Source organism: Oncorhynchus keta, chromosome 34 (assembly GCF_023373465.1).
Source record: "Oncorhynchus keta strain PuntledgeMale-10-30-2019 chromosome 34, Oket_V2, whole genome shotgun sequence".
Lineage (NCBI taxonomy): Eukaryota > Metazoa > Chordata > Actinopteri > Salmoniformes > Salmonidae > Oncorhynchus > Oncorhynchus keta.
The window spans coordinates 9,740,259-9,755,075 of record NC_068454.1 but is presented as its reverse complement, the minus strand read 5'-3'; the positions used below and the strand labels follow the sequence as shown (position 1 = coordinate 9,755,075).

General features: G+C 41.3%; 1 protein-coding gene across 1 annotated transcript in view; it reads right to left on the bottom strand.

Moving 5' to 3' along the window:
• Positions 1-2,100: 2,100 nt before the first annotated feature.
• The window catches only part of LOC118366716 (collagen alpha-2(V) chain-like), a 66,889-nt gene continuing 54,172 nt past the window's right edge, over positions 2,101-14,817 (bottom strand). The window contains exons 28-53 of the mRNA XM_052493061.1: positions 14,753-14,806; positions 14,545-14,598; positions 14,331-14,384; positions 13,993-14,037; positions 13,760-13,858; positions 13,539-13,646; positions 13,251-13,304; positions 12,793-12,846; positions 12,648-12,701; positions 12,483-12,536; positions 10,685-10,792; positions 10,534-10,587; positions 10,339-10,392; positions 9,985-10,146; positions 8,561-8,668; positions 8,352-8,459; positions 7,727-7,780; positions 7,473-7,580; positions 6,969-7,022; positions 6,549-6,656; positions 6,395-6,448; positions 6,184-6,291; positions 5,580-5,883; positions 5,119-5,300; positions 4,419-4,661; positions 2,101-4,175 (exon numbers count right to left, since the gene is read on the bottom strand). Coding sequence (XP_052349021.1) covers positions 4,029-4,175; positions 4,419-4,661; positions 5,119-5,300; positions 5,580-5,883; positions 6,184-6,291; positions 6,395-6,448; positions 6,549-6,656; positions 6,969-7,022; positions 7,473-7,580; positions 7,727-7,780; positions 8,352-8,459; positions 8,561-8,668; positions 9,985-10,146; positions 10,339-10,392; positions 10,534-10,587; positions 10,685-10,792; positions 12,483-12,536; positions 12,648-12,701; positions 12,793-12,846; positions 13,251-13,304; positions 13,539-13,646; positions 13,760-13,858; positions 13,993-14,037; positions 14,331-14,384; positions 14,545-14,598; positions 14,753-14,806 — 2,586 coding nt within the window. The 3' untranslated portion in view covers positions 2,101-4,028. The remainder of the gene's footprint in view (positions 4,176-4,418; positions 4,662-5,118; positions 5,301-5,579; positions 5,884-6,183; positions 6,292-6,394; positions 6,449-6,548; positions 6,657-6,968; positions 7,023-7,472; positions 7,581-7,726; positions 7,781-8,351; positions 8,460-8,560; positions 8,669-9,984; positions 10,147-10,338; positions 10,393-10,533; positions 10,588-10,684; positions 10,793-12,482; positions 12,537-12,647; positions 12,702-12,792; positions 12,847-13,250; positions 13,305-13,538; positions 13,647-13,759; positions 13,859-13,992; positions 14,038-14,330; positions 14,385-14,544; positions 14,599-14,752; positions 14,807-14,817) is intronic.

Sequence of the window (14,817 nt, the reverse complement as noted above, 5' to 3'; positions counted from 1 at the left end):
GGATTTCATGTAATGGACATACTAAAATAGTCCAAATTGGTGAAGTGAAATTTAAAAAATTACTTGATTCAAAAAATGATACAAAAAAGAAATAAAAGTGGTGCATTCATATGTTTTCACCCCCTTTGCTCTGGAGCCCCTAAATAAGATCTGGTGCGACCAATTACCTTCAGAAGTCACATAATTGGTCAATTGTGACAAAGTGTCACGTGATCTGTCACATGATCTCAGTATATATACACCAGTTCTGAAAGGCCCCAGAGCCTGCAACATCACAAAGCAAGGGGCACTATGAAGACCACGGAGCTCTCCAAACAGGTCAGGGACAACATTTTGGAGAAGTACAGATCAGGGTTGGGTTATAAAGACATCCCATGGAGCACCATTAAATCCATTGTAAAAAAAAATGAAAGAATATGGCACCTCAACAAACCTGCCAAGAGAGGGCCGCCCACCAAATCTCACAGACCAGGCAAATAGGGCATTAATCAGAGGCAACAAAGAGACCAAAGATAGCCTTGAAGGAGCTGCAAATCTCCACAGCGGAGATTGGAGTATCTGTCCATAGGACCACTTTAAGCCGTACACTCCAGGGGCTTTACTCCAGCTGGGCTTTACGGAAGAGTGGTCAGAAAAAAATAAGCAATCATGTTTGGTTTTTGCCAAAAGGCATGTGGGAGACTCCCCAATCATATGAAAGAAGGTACTCTGGTCAGATGAGACTAAAATTGAGCTTTTTGGCCATCAAGGCAAATGCTGTGTCTGGTGCAAATCCAAAACCTCTCATCACCCAGAGAATACCATCCCCACGGTGAAGCATGGTGGTGGCAGAATTATGCTTTGGGGACTGGGAAACTGGTCAGAATTGAAGGAATGATGCATGGCGCTAAATAGAGGGAAATTATTTAGGGAAACCCATTTCAGTTTTCCAGAGATTTGAGACTGGGACGGAGGTTCACCTTCCAGCAGGACAATGACCCTAAGCATACTGCTAAAGCAAAACTTGAGTGGTTTAAGGGGAAACATTTAAATGTCTTGGAATGGCCTAGTCAAAGCCCAGACCTCAATGCATTTCAGAATCTGTGATGTGACTTAAAGATTGCTGTACACCAGCAGAACCCATCAAACATGAAGGAGCTGGAGCAGTTTTGCCTTGAAGAATGGGCAAAAATCCCAGTGGCTAGATGTATCAAGCTTATTGAGACATACTCCAAGAGACTTGAATCTGTAATTTCTGCAAAAGATGGCACTACAAAGTATTGACTTTGAGGGGGTGAATAGTTATGCACACAAGTTTTCCTTTGTTTTGTCTTATTTCTTGTTTGTTTCACAATAAAGAAATGTTTTGCATCTTCAGTGGTAGACATGTTGTGTAAATCAAATGATACAAATCCCCCCAAAATCCATTTTAATTCCAGGTTGTATGGCAACAAAATAGGAAAAATGCACAAGGGGATGAATACTCATGCAGGCCACTGTAGTTTCATTTCTGGATCCCTTCCATTGGTCATAACCTTTTGAGATGATCCCTTCTTTGTGCTGAAAAAGGGGAATGAAATGGACTGTTCTAGTTGTAAACATAAAAGATGACCAGCATCCAGCTACATTCAATACAAAAGTCTTACTAATAAACAAAGAAACTTTGAAATGAAAACAGAACAAAATCTTTTCAATATTTATTTCAGTGGATGGAACTGACTTGGTTCCGGGATAGAATATCCTATTGATCTGCTTCTGAGATGGTCATAAGCAATCAGACCAAACTGCCACCAGAATATTTACAGTTTTGAAATATTTAATAAATACTATCATTATGGAAAGTGTCCTCAAACAAAGGAATTTGAAAGTTGACTTAAGAAAAGCTTAGCTAAAGAGAGACATAAATCAACATCACAATGGACATAATACCTGTATAATTACAAAGCTAAATACATGTTCAATTCACATGTAATGTGTCTTTTAACTACGCCAATATTTCCTGGAAATATTTATATATTTATCTGTGGAAACAAATTGCTTAGTAAATGCAGAAAGGCTCAGCTTTTCCCTATAAAAGGAGAACCGTAGCTAATTAATATGACAAAAAAAAAGAACTTTGGGGATAGACAAGCGTTTTGTTTAATTTGTTGCATAGCAAAAAATACATGAAGCAAATAGGCTTCGTCTCAAAAAGTTTCTATAAAACTAAGAGAATGTGACTTAAAGGGTTGACCGACATGCAGAAAAAACAACAACACACTTGTAGTGTTAAAAGGATCATATATTAAAAATATAACACATTCGTAGTGTTAAAATGATCACGATTTAAAAGATAATATGTTTAAAAAAATGATCAGGAATTACAAACATAGCACACTCAAAGTGTTAAAATGACCAGGGCTAATTGAAAATTAAAGCAATTATTTAAAAAGACAATCACCACACACTGTGTACGAGACATCGATTCCACCTCTCCATCTTTATTGGTAGTCTCTAACCCTCCCCTGTACTGTATATGGGAGAGGAACACTTACAGACAGCACCAAACCCGTGAACAGGGTTACACATCATCATGGCATCCCAGTTTGTGGAGACGAGGTAGCTAACACTGAGGAATCGACAGGTAGCTAACACTGAGAAATCCACTGGTATCTAACACTGAGGAATCAACAGTCTGGTTGGATCTTTAATTTGGATTCAATGGAGTCAGTTCTGAGCTAGGATAACTTGGATGCAGAAATCAGTTATTTCAAACTGTTTTTCAGTTCTGGAAAAAAAGAACAATGTAATTTCCTCAATAGCACCATAAATGTTAATTTTACATTGAAAACTGTTGTGGTATAAACAAATGAAAGAAATGATGTAAAACATTAAGAGCTTAGGAGATCTTAGTGGTGGAATAAACCATTGAAGTTACATTATTTAATAAACTGGGTGTTTTTAGCCCTGAATGCTGATTGCTATCAGATCGTATACCATGGTATAACGAAGCATTTCTTTTTACTGCTCTAATAAGTTTGGAAACCAGTTTATAATAGCAATAAGGCACCTTGGGGCGTACTGCCAAGAACAGCCCTTAGCCGTGGTATATAGGCCATATACCACACCCCCCCGTGCCTTATTGCTTAAGTAGAATGGTGTTCTCATCTTACAAACAGCAGTTATTAACTATATATTTTTTAAAGTATTCATATTTATCAAGGACATATGGCAGCTTTTCATATTTTATGCATAACATCAAATAGAGTATCAATGGATTGGATCTTTGTACCTTTATAGATTAAATATCATTTCTGAAAACTAATTTCTAATTGGCTTGAAGGGCATTCTAGAGCAAGCATTATTTCTCTATATGCACGGTATATCAGCACGGTTGAACTCAATGGCTTTAGTTCATTCTTACATGTTCTATGTTTGAGCTGGTTTTGAAAGCAAAAAGTCTAATTGAAAAAACTATTGGCATTGTTGAATTGGATTTTCATAATAACAAGCTAGTTGATTGGCTAAACTAGCAAGTCTTTTTGTTTGGTTACCAAGGCAACTACTGTAGCTGTCTAGTAAACTTTCTGGCTACTTCAGTGGATGTTGAACACATTTCTACCTGCAAATGAACACATTTCAAGAGGTAAATGTGTTTAAATTATAGCCTTGGTATAATAGGGATAATCAATTCTGAGCTATATGCAACTCAGAGGAAGGCTAGTTCCACTCTGCTAGACCATCATGGAACACAGCTTCCACGCTGTTCATTATTTTCCAGAGAACCCAGATCCCCTCGTTGATTATCCCTTACATAATGTATTTGTCAAAATTCAAGCAAAGTTTCTAAATGTTGCTTACTTGATCTTTTTTTCCCCCAAAACATTCATCTAACATTCACAGGGCGAAAACATATCAACTATGATGGGGAATGGTTGGAAAGGCACAATAAATATCTTGCCACGAGGCGAGAATAGTCCGCAGTACTTGTATGTACAAGGCTGATCGCGTCAGCTGATAGTTCAAGAGTCTCAGGATTGTCTTCAATGTGTCCCTGTTGTTGTTGTAATTTAAAGGAAGCAAACAGGGCCAATATCGATACCAAACTCCTGATCTGAACCACCGATGTCCACAGGGGCCATATCCATGATGGGAAGTCTGGCTGTTTTCTGTGTCCTGTACTCAAACACGGTCTTGCCCCAGTTACCATTGGATTGCTGTAAAGAGAAAGAAATGGGAAAGGTTCAGTAAGTCAATATACCACAAACCTCTGTGGTGCCTAATTGCTATTATAAACCGGCTACCAATGTAGCTAGAGCAGCAAAAATAAATATTTTGTCATACCCGTGGTATATGGTCTGATATACCACGGCTGTCAGCCAATCAGCATTCAGGGCTTTACCCACCCAGTTTATATATATATATATGTATATACTGTATAATATAATAATATGACTCACTCCACAACTGTCCTCCACCACGGTGTATCTGAAGCGGCTGTTTCCCTCTGCTTTGAGCTCCAGGTCATTGGACCCCTTGAGGATGACAGCTTTCTTCAGGTTCCCAGTCGACTCGTCCTTGTAGCCCACTGTGTTCTTGCAGTGGTAGGTAATGGTCTGAGAAGCCTCTTTGGAAAGCAGACGAATGAATGTCATCTGAACCGTGACAGAGTTGGCCGGCTGGTCTTTGTTACCATAGGTGAACTGTGAATGCACAAAAATAGAAAACAAACAAGTTGGAAAATTGCCACCATTTGATGAACTCACATTTTAGATTAAACTACATTTAAATGTGTTATCAACAGTTATCGGTAATGTCGTTATTTATCTATGTACAGGTAACATTTACATAGCACATATTATCAGTGATGGTAAAATGTGTGTCTGTTGCTAGATTTATAAAATTACCAGCCGTGGTCAATCTTGCTTTACAAATATTTTCCCTCAGCAATAACCCACTACCATATAAAATACTTGCATCCTATAATTACGGGTGGAATTGGGTAGGAATGCATAGGAGCAGAATTCCCTCAGACTTCTGAAATGTAACATTTTAGGGGGAACATTTTGAATGCCCAGTGATCCAGCAGTTCCTGGAGTTGTTTTCCAACCTGAGTCGTAGAAAAATATGAGTATTACAGGGTAGAAACATTGTTCTTACTTGCTGTCCTCTATTGATGTCCGCTCCAAACCACACAGGCTTATTCCTTGAGGTGCTCCACCACACTTTGCGAGGTATGCTGGCGGGATTGGCTGAGATGCACGTCTCTCCCGTCTCCATATTACAATGTACTTTGATAGCATCCTCTGAGCTTCCTTGGTTTGGATCGACCCAGTATTCACCTGGAACAGAGAAGGAGAACATTGTCCCACAATTGTCACATTCAAAATAAATAGCAAATATTTACTCATGAATTAGATGCCATCTGCCAGACTATTGGCTACTTTTACATGGGAGATATTTCAAATGTGAGTTAGAAAACGTGGCGACATCAGGGGTAGAAGTACTGCCAAAATACGATTAATGAGACATGCTCTGAATACCTAATAACTACAAAAAAAACACCATAATGATGATTTTTGATGTGTAGTACATCCCACCTCATGGAAACAACAACTCACCGCTCTTCTTCAGTGGGTAGCACTGCTTCAAGTCCTCACAGGTCCTAGCCGGGTGCTTCCTGCTGCCGTCGGGGCTTTTCATGCTGTCGATCTGGCTGCTGAGGGCCTTCAGAGTGGCCTGGACACCTGGGTCCAGCTGCTGGGTGGCATTGCTGTTGGGCAAAGCCTCATCCTCATTGAACTCGGGAGGGGGAGGGGGGCCGTCATCGTAGTCTTGCATGGCGCCAAACAGGTCATCCATGGCAGCTGTGGGGGGGCCGGGAGGGCCGGGGAGACCAGTGGGGCCTGGCTCTCCAGGAGGTCCCTGGAAACCACAGAGTAATGGTAAGTAATAGTGTTTTATTTAAGTATGAACAAATGATGTCTCTTAACATTATGTGCCAAATGATCATGATGTTTTGATCACAAATTGCAATGTATTCAAGGTCTATTCAAGGTTTAAAAGGGCTTCTAAAATGTGTAATTTCCACCTAAAAATGTCAGACATGAATTGCCCAACCCTGACAAAAATGTCCATCAATTATATAATGATTTTCCTGCCCGTGAGAAACTGGTCAAATTAAGATAGAGCATGATTGGTGAAATGACCCTCATATCAACATGCCTCAGGTCCGATTTCGCCGCTAATTCCACGTGTTCCAGGAGGTCCCATTGGTCCAGGCTGGCCGATGTACCCTTCTTTTCCTGGGGGTCCAACTGGTCCAGAGGGTCCCTATCATAACATACCATATTAAAGATACATTTTAACGAGTCACGAAATTCAACTTGGTTAACAATATGGAACATCATAGAACAGTGTTCTGTATGGTTCGTACTCTCTGTCCACTCGGTCCGACGATTCCTGATGCTCCCTGCTCTCCTGTTGTACCCTATAAAAATAAATACAAAATGTAATATCAAGACAGATAGTACTTTAATAGGTATACATTCTAGTCAGTAACAGATACTGTATGTATTGATTTGACGTACCGGTGGTCCGGGTAAACCTTGTAAACCTGTGAATCCCCTGTGTCCCTTCTGTCCTCTATCTCCGTGGTCTCCCAGGTCCCCCTTATCACCTCTGGGTCCTTGTGGTCCCTGTTGTTTAGGAGGACACCGTGCAGTCACAATTTTTATGGTAAATCCAATGAAAAAACAAGAAAGCTAATTTTTTGTTTGTGATTGTGTCGTCATACAAATAAGCAAATGAGTTCTGACATGAGTCTAGTAGTTTTAACAATCACATACTGGGTAATCATTTCTGTGAATGCTCGCAGGAAATCAAATGACTTGGATTTCTATTAGGATATCAAATATATGTTTAAGATAAATTGGTGGTATAGTCATTCAAGTCAAATGAAATGATAACCTTCGATTTTTTGATTATGCATCTGTTGATGATGGACTTACCGTTAACCCTCTCTTTCCTGTTGAACCGGGGGGACCATTTGGTCCTCTGGAACCCTGTGTTTGAATAAGACCACAGCATGACTTAGTCAGATACTGTATATTAGTAACTGGGTTCAAATGCCTTCTGTTTCATTTTTCTGTATTTCAAATTATTGTTTGGATACCCTTATTTACTATTTAGTATGTATTGATTTTTATTCTTTTTTAAATATTTAAAAAATATATATTATTATTTATTTATTAGTATTAAAAAAACATTCACTCTTTATGCGATGCAAACTGCCGAGAACACCGCAAGAAGAATTATCACTGAATTATCCCAGTGAATTATTGTAATGTTTGTTTGTTTGGGTCAATTTGACACAAATATAAAATGTCATTCATTTCATTCAGTTACATGTACACATTACCATGACCCTTTCCTTTCCCCATCTTATCTCACCGTGGGATGCTCATGTATTGGCAGGGAAAGTCCAGCATTAATGAAAAGGGCATATTACGTACAGCGTCTCCTCTCTTTCCAGAACCACCAGTGGCACCAACTGGACCCGGAGTTCCAGGTTGTCCCGGGGTCCCGATCAGTCCCTCTGGACCATGGTCCCCTCTCTCTCCCTGTGAGGGTCATCAGAACCAGAACCATTTCATTGTCACGCCTAAAAAGGTTGAAAATAATTTGTCTTGCTGTTACAGCACAGTTGGTCAATGGGAGACGTTCTGGACACAGTATTGAAAATGAAAAGTGTTCAGCTCCTTCCTACCCTTTGACCAATGACTCCAGCTTTGCCTGGTGGTCCATCAGATCCAGCATGACCCTGGAGGAAAATAAATATTGTGATTAACTACTGTATTCTCCATACACTCCATACAAGAGAAGTTATGCTTTTTTTAAATGGGATAAACTTGTTTTCTAGAGAGCTCTGCTTTGTTTTTGCCCATTTAGCATCGTTCACACCCTCTTAAGCCGTAGCCCCACCCATCTCTATAAGTATTCACATGTAAAGGCATGAGTCAGCATTGCATTGTCCTCCAGGAAGTAGTTTCTCTATCCCCCCCATTATCTCAGCCAATCATGGAGACAGCCTTTCTCCCAACATACTGTAGCTCAGTGTTTTCTCCTTGGCTAAACTAGGCTCATAATTTATCATTTTTATTATTATTTACTGCTCCAATTAAGTTTGTAATTAAGGCACATGAAAGTTCATATGTTTAAGAAGGCATTTATGCAAAAAATGTAGTACAAAATATATAAAATAAAATAAATGTATGGCCCTACTGTGAAGTAGGAAATAGGGTCAAATGCCTATGATCCTGAATCCGGACACAAATGGTGACTTGTGAAGTAAAGAGTTTTGTTCAGGCAAAAAAGTGTAAGGGTCAACTTACATCGGGACCAGGATCGCCACGGGGTCCATTGGCACCAGGAGAACCGACCGGGCCAGGGGGACCTTTGTCTCCCCCAGGTCCTGCAGTCCCCTGTTTCCCTGGAGGACCCTACAAACACCACAGAGGAACCATGAGGGGCACTGCAATGTACATGCAATGTAGAAGCAGTTCATATTGTGGCCACACGTGTGATCCAAATCAATACACACCGCTGGTCCTGGAAGTCCCAGCATTCCACGCTCTCCCCTCTGACCAGGAAGACCCACAATGCCTCTCTGTCCTGTTGTTCCGGCGGGACCTGGAGGCCCATCAGGACCCTGCGGGAACAAACCCAGGTGGAGTTTATATTGACTGGATATCGTGCTGTACCAGGGTTGTGGTCAGTCCAATTCAACATGACTCAAACTTGTAATTCAGTTCATGAATTGGATGTTTCCTGATATTTTGGTTGATAATTATTTTTCTTATTCCAATGCAAATCCTGACTGAATGGAGTGGATAAATTGTATTATACAGCAATGTGTTAATTAAGAATTAAAGCACGAGGGGGTGTGGTATATTCATCTACAAGACCCTGCTAGGTAAAGTCCCCCTTATCTCAGCTCGCTGGTCACCATAGCATCTCCCACCTGTAGCACACGCTCCAGCAGGTATATCTCTCTAGTCACCCCCAAAACCAATTCTTTCTTTGGCCGCCTCTCCTTCCAGTTCTCTGCTGCCAATGACTGGAACGAACTACAAAAATCTCTGAAACTGGAAACACTTATCTCCCTCACTAGTTTTAAGCACCAACTGTCAGAGCATCTTACATCTTACAGATTACTGCACCTGTACATAGCCCACCTATAATTTAGCCCAAACAACTACCTCTTTCGCAACTGTATTTAATTTATTTATTTATTTTGCTCCTTTGCACCCCATTATTTTTATTTCTACTTTGCACATTCTTCCATTGCAAAACTACCATTCCAGTGTTTTACTTGCTATATTGTAGTTACTTTGCCACCATGGCCTTTTTTGCCTTTACCTCCCTTCTCACCTAATTTGCTCACATTGTATATAGACTTGTTTATACTGTATTATTGACTGTATGTTTGTTTTACTCCATGTGTAACTCTGTGTCGTTGTATCTGTCGAACTGCTTTGCTTTATCTTGGCCAGGTCGCAATTGTAAATGAGAACTTGTTCTCAACTTGCCTACCTGGTTAAATAAAGGTGAAATAAAATAAATAAATAAAAAAATATGGCCAATATTCCACGGCTAAGGGCTGTTCGTAGGCATGACGCAACGTGGAGACAGCCCTTAGCCGTGGTATATAGTCCATATGCTACAAACTTCCAAAGGTGCCTTATTGCTGTTATAAACTGGTTACCAATGTAATTAGAGCTATAGAAAATACATATTTTATCATACCCGTGGTAGACGGTCTGATATACCACGGCTGTCAACCAATCAGCATTCAGGGCTCGAACCACCCAGTTTACAATGTCCAATCAATTCCTGAGGTTTATATTTTTGTTCTAGCCCTGTATGAATACACCCAATTGAACTTATCAATGGCTTAGTGATGTGCATCACCTGAGATTTTCCCAGGAACCGATTGAGAAACATTGCTATTCATTGATAGTTTACCGTGGGTCCGTCCTCCCCAGAGTCTCCCTTGTCTCCTGGGCCTCCGGCTGGTCCTGGGGGGCCTCTTTCTCCTTGTCTTCCAGGGGATCCGTTCTCTCCACGAAGGCCAGGAGGACCCTCCTTCCCAGGGGGACCAAGGGGTCCGGCCTCTCCAATGGGACCCTGTCACAAACATAATTTGTTGTTATTGTTGTTTATCTCTCTGAGAATAATGTGAACTACATTCAAAATAGCTGGTAAGTGGTTATCATTAAAGTATAACATTCCAGTGGCATATTGAAATGATAGCCGATGGCTACTTCCGAATTGGTACATTTAATCAATCTAACCAAAAGAGGTTTGGTGATGACTTACAGTTGAGCCTGGTGGTCCAACCCTGCCTGCAGATCCAGGGAAACCAGTGGGCCCCTACGAGTGAAAAGATGAGAAGATCCACATGATTACTGTTCATTACATGTTTATATACTCTCTGAACTCTATGTGTCAATACCTGGACACTATCATGTCAAAGTCCCCAGAGACTGATCAAAATATAAAACATGAACTTACAGGTGCACCCTGGGTTCCTCTGCCGCCCTTCAGTCCAGCCACACCAACAATACCCTACGGAGAGATGAAGATTGTTGTATGAGATTGTTCCTCATGATCTGTTGTCTATGTGAGACAATGTAGCACAAGAGAATGTGACATGTTTACTCACAGGAGGTCCGTGGGATCCAGATAAGCCCTGAGGCCCTGGAGAACCAGCGTCACCCTTCTGACCTGGCTCTCCGGGCTCCCCCTTGACTCCTGGTTGGCCATCAGGACCCTGTATAAGAATAATAGGAAAATAAGTGCTGGAAACATCCCAAAAGCCCTACTTTTTGTTACGAGACAACACAAAAGGAGGTGTAATAATATGCTACATACAAGGGGTGGGTCAAATCCTGGAGTCCACCTGTGGTGAATTCAATTCATTGGACATGATTTGGAAAGGCACACCTGTCTATATAAGGTCCCACAGTTGACAGTGCATGTCAGAGCAAAAACCAAGCGATGAGGTTGAAGGAATAGTCCATAGAGCTCTGAGACAGGATTGTGTTGAGGCACAGATCTGGGAAAGGGTACGAAAAAATGTCTGCAGCATTGAAGAATCCCAAGAACTCAGTGGCCTCATCATTTCTTAAATAGAAGAATTTTGGAACCACCAAGACTCATCCTAAAGCTGACCGCCTGCCCAAACTGAGCAATCGGGGGAGAAGGGCCTTGGTCAGGGAGGTACCCAAGAACCCAATGGTCAACCCAGAAGGAAAGCCATCTCTTCAGCACTCCACCAATCAGGCCTTTTTTTACCTGTATTTTACCAGGCAAGTCAGTTAAGAACAAATTCTTATTTTCAATAACAGCCTAGGAACATTAGGTTAACTGCCTTGTTCAGAGGCGGAATGACAGATTTTTACCTTGTCAGCTCAGGGATTAATTCTTGCAAACTTTTGGTTACAAGTCCAACGCTCTAACCACTAGGCTAACACTCGCCTTTATGGTAGGGTGGCCAGACGGAAGCCACTCCTCAGGAAAAGGCACACATGACAGTTTGTCAAAAGGCACCTAAAGGACTCTAACAAGATTATCTGGTCTGATGAAACCCAGATTGAAGTCTTTGGCATGAATGCAAGCATCGTCTGGAGGAAATCTGGCACAATCCCTACGGTGAAGCATGGTGGTGGCAGCGGCAGGGACTGGGAGACTTTTCAGGACTGAGGGAAAGATGAACTGAGCAATGTTCACAGAGATCCTTGATGAAAACCCAATCCAGAGCACTCATGACCTCCGACTGGGGCGAGGGTTCACTTTCCAACAGGACAACGACCCTAAGCACACAGCCAAGACAACGCAGGAGTGGCTTTGGGACAAGTCTCTAAATGTCCTTGTGTGGCCCAGCCAGAGCTCCGACTTGAACCTGATCGAACATCTCTGGAGAGACGTGAAAATAGCTGTGCAGCGATGCTCCCTATCCAACCTGACAGAGCTTGAGAGGATCCTCAGAGAAGAATGGGAGAAAAACCCCAAAATGCCGGTGTGCCAAGCTTGTAGCATCATACCCAAGAAGACTCGAGGCTGTAATTGCTGCCAAAGGTGCTTCAACAAAGGACTGAGTAAAGGGTCTGAATACTTATGTAAATGTGATATTTCAGTTTTCAAAAATGTCTAAATACCAAGTTTGTCTTTGTTGTTATAGGGTATTGTGTGTAGATTGATGATGGAAAATAACACTAAGGCTGTAATGAACGAAAATGTGGAAAAAGTCAAGGGGTCTGAATAGTTTACGAATACGCTGTATGATATACAGTATGACATGAATTATTATAATTGCGTTATTTACATCTGTAAATAAAAAGCACTCTATAAATGTAACGTATTATTATTATTATTAATATTCGTATTAGTACGATGCTAAGACAATCAATTTAATGTCATCTCATAGGCATCATGGGTTACAGTAATTAAGAATGACTTACGGGTGGCCCACCAAACCCAACAGGACCAATAGGACCAGGTTCACCACGGTTTCCCTGGTGGAACAGAATACAAACGGATCATAATGCCATAACTGCTGATATGATCATTTTCAGGTAAATGTGTCACTGCATGGTTTTATACTGAAAGTCAGGTTGTCCACTCACAGGCATCGCTCTTGATCCATGAGGTCCAGGAGGGCCTTTAGGTCCAGCTTCTCCCTGCAATTACAACAAGTTCCAGTTATTCTAGTGTCACAACAAAATAATAGCTAACTAAAAGATTCTAGCTTTTGGCAAAATGTGTATTTACCTTTTCACCGCTGGGTCCATGGGGTCCGGGTGGGCCGAGAGGACCAGGAAGACCCTGTGGTGAGAAAAGGTCTTGTTAAACGAAATACATTCATCCATTTTGTGACTTTGTAAAATGAAATGAGCAGACATATTTCTCTGCCAGAACATGCAGCTACGTGTTTCCGAGCTGACTGTAATACTCCACTGTAGAATAACTCATCCCTTATAAGGAAGTGTCTTTGTTGTTGTTTTTACAACCCCACAGTACAGATAAGCATGGCTCGCCAACTGTTTGAATAAGCTTGGTAAGCACCTGGGGCTACTGTAGCACCTTTCAAATAAGAACATCTGGTATCTGTCTTCACATGATCAAAGCACAAAACTATTTGTCTTAGGTCAAAATAAGAAATAACACAATGCCTCTTTGTGTTGTATTATTAAAGCGAAAGGTAAAATGCACGTGTAAATTTGACTTACTCTTGCGCCATCGTTTCCAGGTGTACCTTCCGATCCCTTCTCTCCACTTGTTCCCTACAATAATGGAGAATGTCACATATCAGAATCAGATGGATAATACTATTCTCATGTTATCATAATGATTTACTTGTTTTAACTACCAACATCTACTGTACTCTTCCAAGGGTCCACACAAATCACAGTAGAAAACAATCATACACATTCAGTAGACAGAAACAAGGATACACTGTCTCCCTAGACAGGATACTGTAAGATAAGGAGATAATCAAGCAGTGTGTGAATACTTACTCTGTCACCTTTAGGCCCAGGAGGCCCAGAGATCCCTCTCTCACCAGGCATCCCCTGAAGACCAGGAGGTCCTAGGTCACCAATTCCACCATGAGGTCCAGGACTACCCTTTGGGGAAAAAAACAATGGGATCAGTCTCATATTTGCGGCTTCAAAGATCCCATTCACATAATCCTCCATTGAGGTTCCACATTACATCTCTATGCATGGACAAAAAATACCTTTGGTCCATCGGGTCCTGGTGCTCCGGGGATTCCTTTGGGTCCAGCTAAACCGTGAGGTCCGAGTTCTCCTCTCTCTCCTGGGATTCCACGTTCTCCCTGTTTAAACACAGAACATGTATCAGTCACACAACATACAATGTATATGTGTGTCTGGTGCAATACTACATGGTATATACAGTATGTTCAATATATTCCAATATATATTTATATTAGTAAGATGGTAAACGTACCCTTGGTCCAATTTGACCCACAGCACCTCCTTCTCCGGGGATACCCTAAACAAGACAAATAAAGTCAATCTATAACGTCATGATATCATACAATGAGGATTGCATCCCATAAAACAGAGGGTCTATTTATCTTATTAGAGATATAATTCAGCTAACTCAGACTGTGCAAGTGCTCAGTTGCTAGAGCATGGAGCTTGCAACGTCAGGATTGTGGTTTCGATTCCCCCTGGGGTCAACTATGCATAGAATGTATGCATGCATGACTGCTTTGGATTTTTTTAAAGAGTCTGGTAAATGCCATATACTGTATATGATATAATATCATTCATCAAACTCACCAGATCACCTGGTTTTCCTGACTCTCCAGGGGGGCCTGGTGGTCCAGGTAATCCCTGAAACACAACAGCATATACACTTCAGATGACAACAACAGTGCACAGTTGGTTCAATCCCATATAAGTGACAAGCTTTGCTGACACTTTCAGTAATCAGCCAATGCTATCTTGTTCACCGTTCTTAATGCCATTGGTAAAAAAATGTACGATAACTCACCTGGAAGCCGTTCACACCGGGAGGTCCCTGTTCTCCTCTGTCACCAGCCACACCCTTCAGACAAACAGTTTACAGAACATTTTCACTCAATCGTTCATCAAGATGAGTATATTGTGATACAGCATACTTTGAAATGAGATTGGTAATGTCTATACCAGAATGCTACTAGATAGGAGTCATGATAATCAGAGACAAACCGGTGACTTACCAGAGGTCCAGCGGGACCTGCAGGGCCAACCTCCCCATCTTTCCCAGGAGGACCCTAGAAAGGAA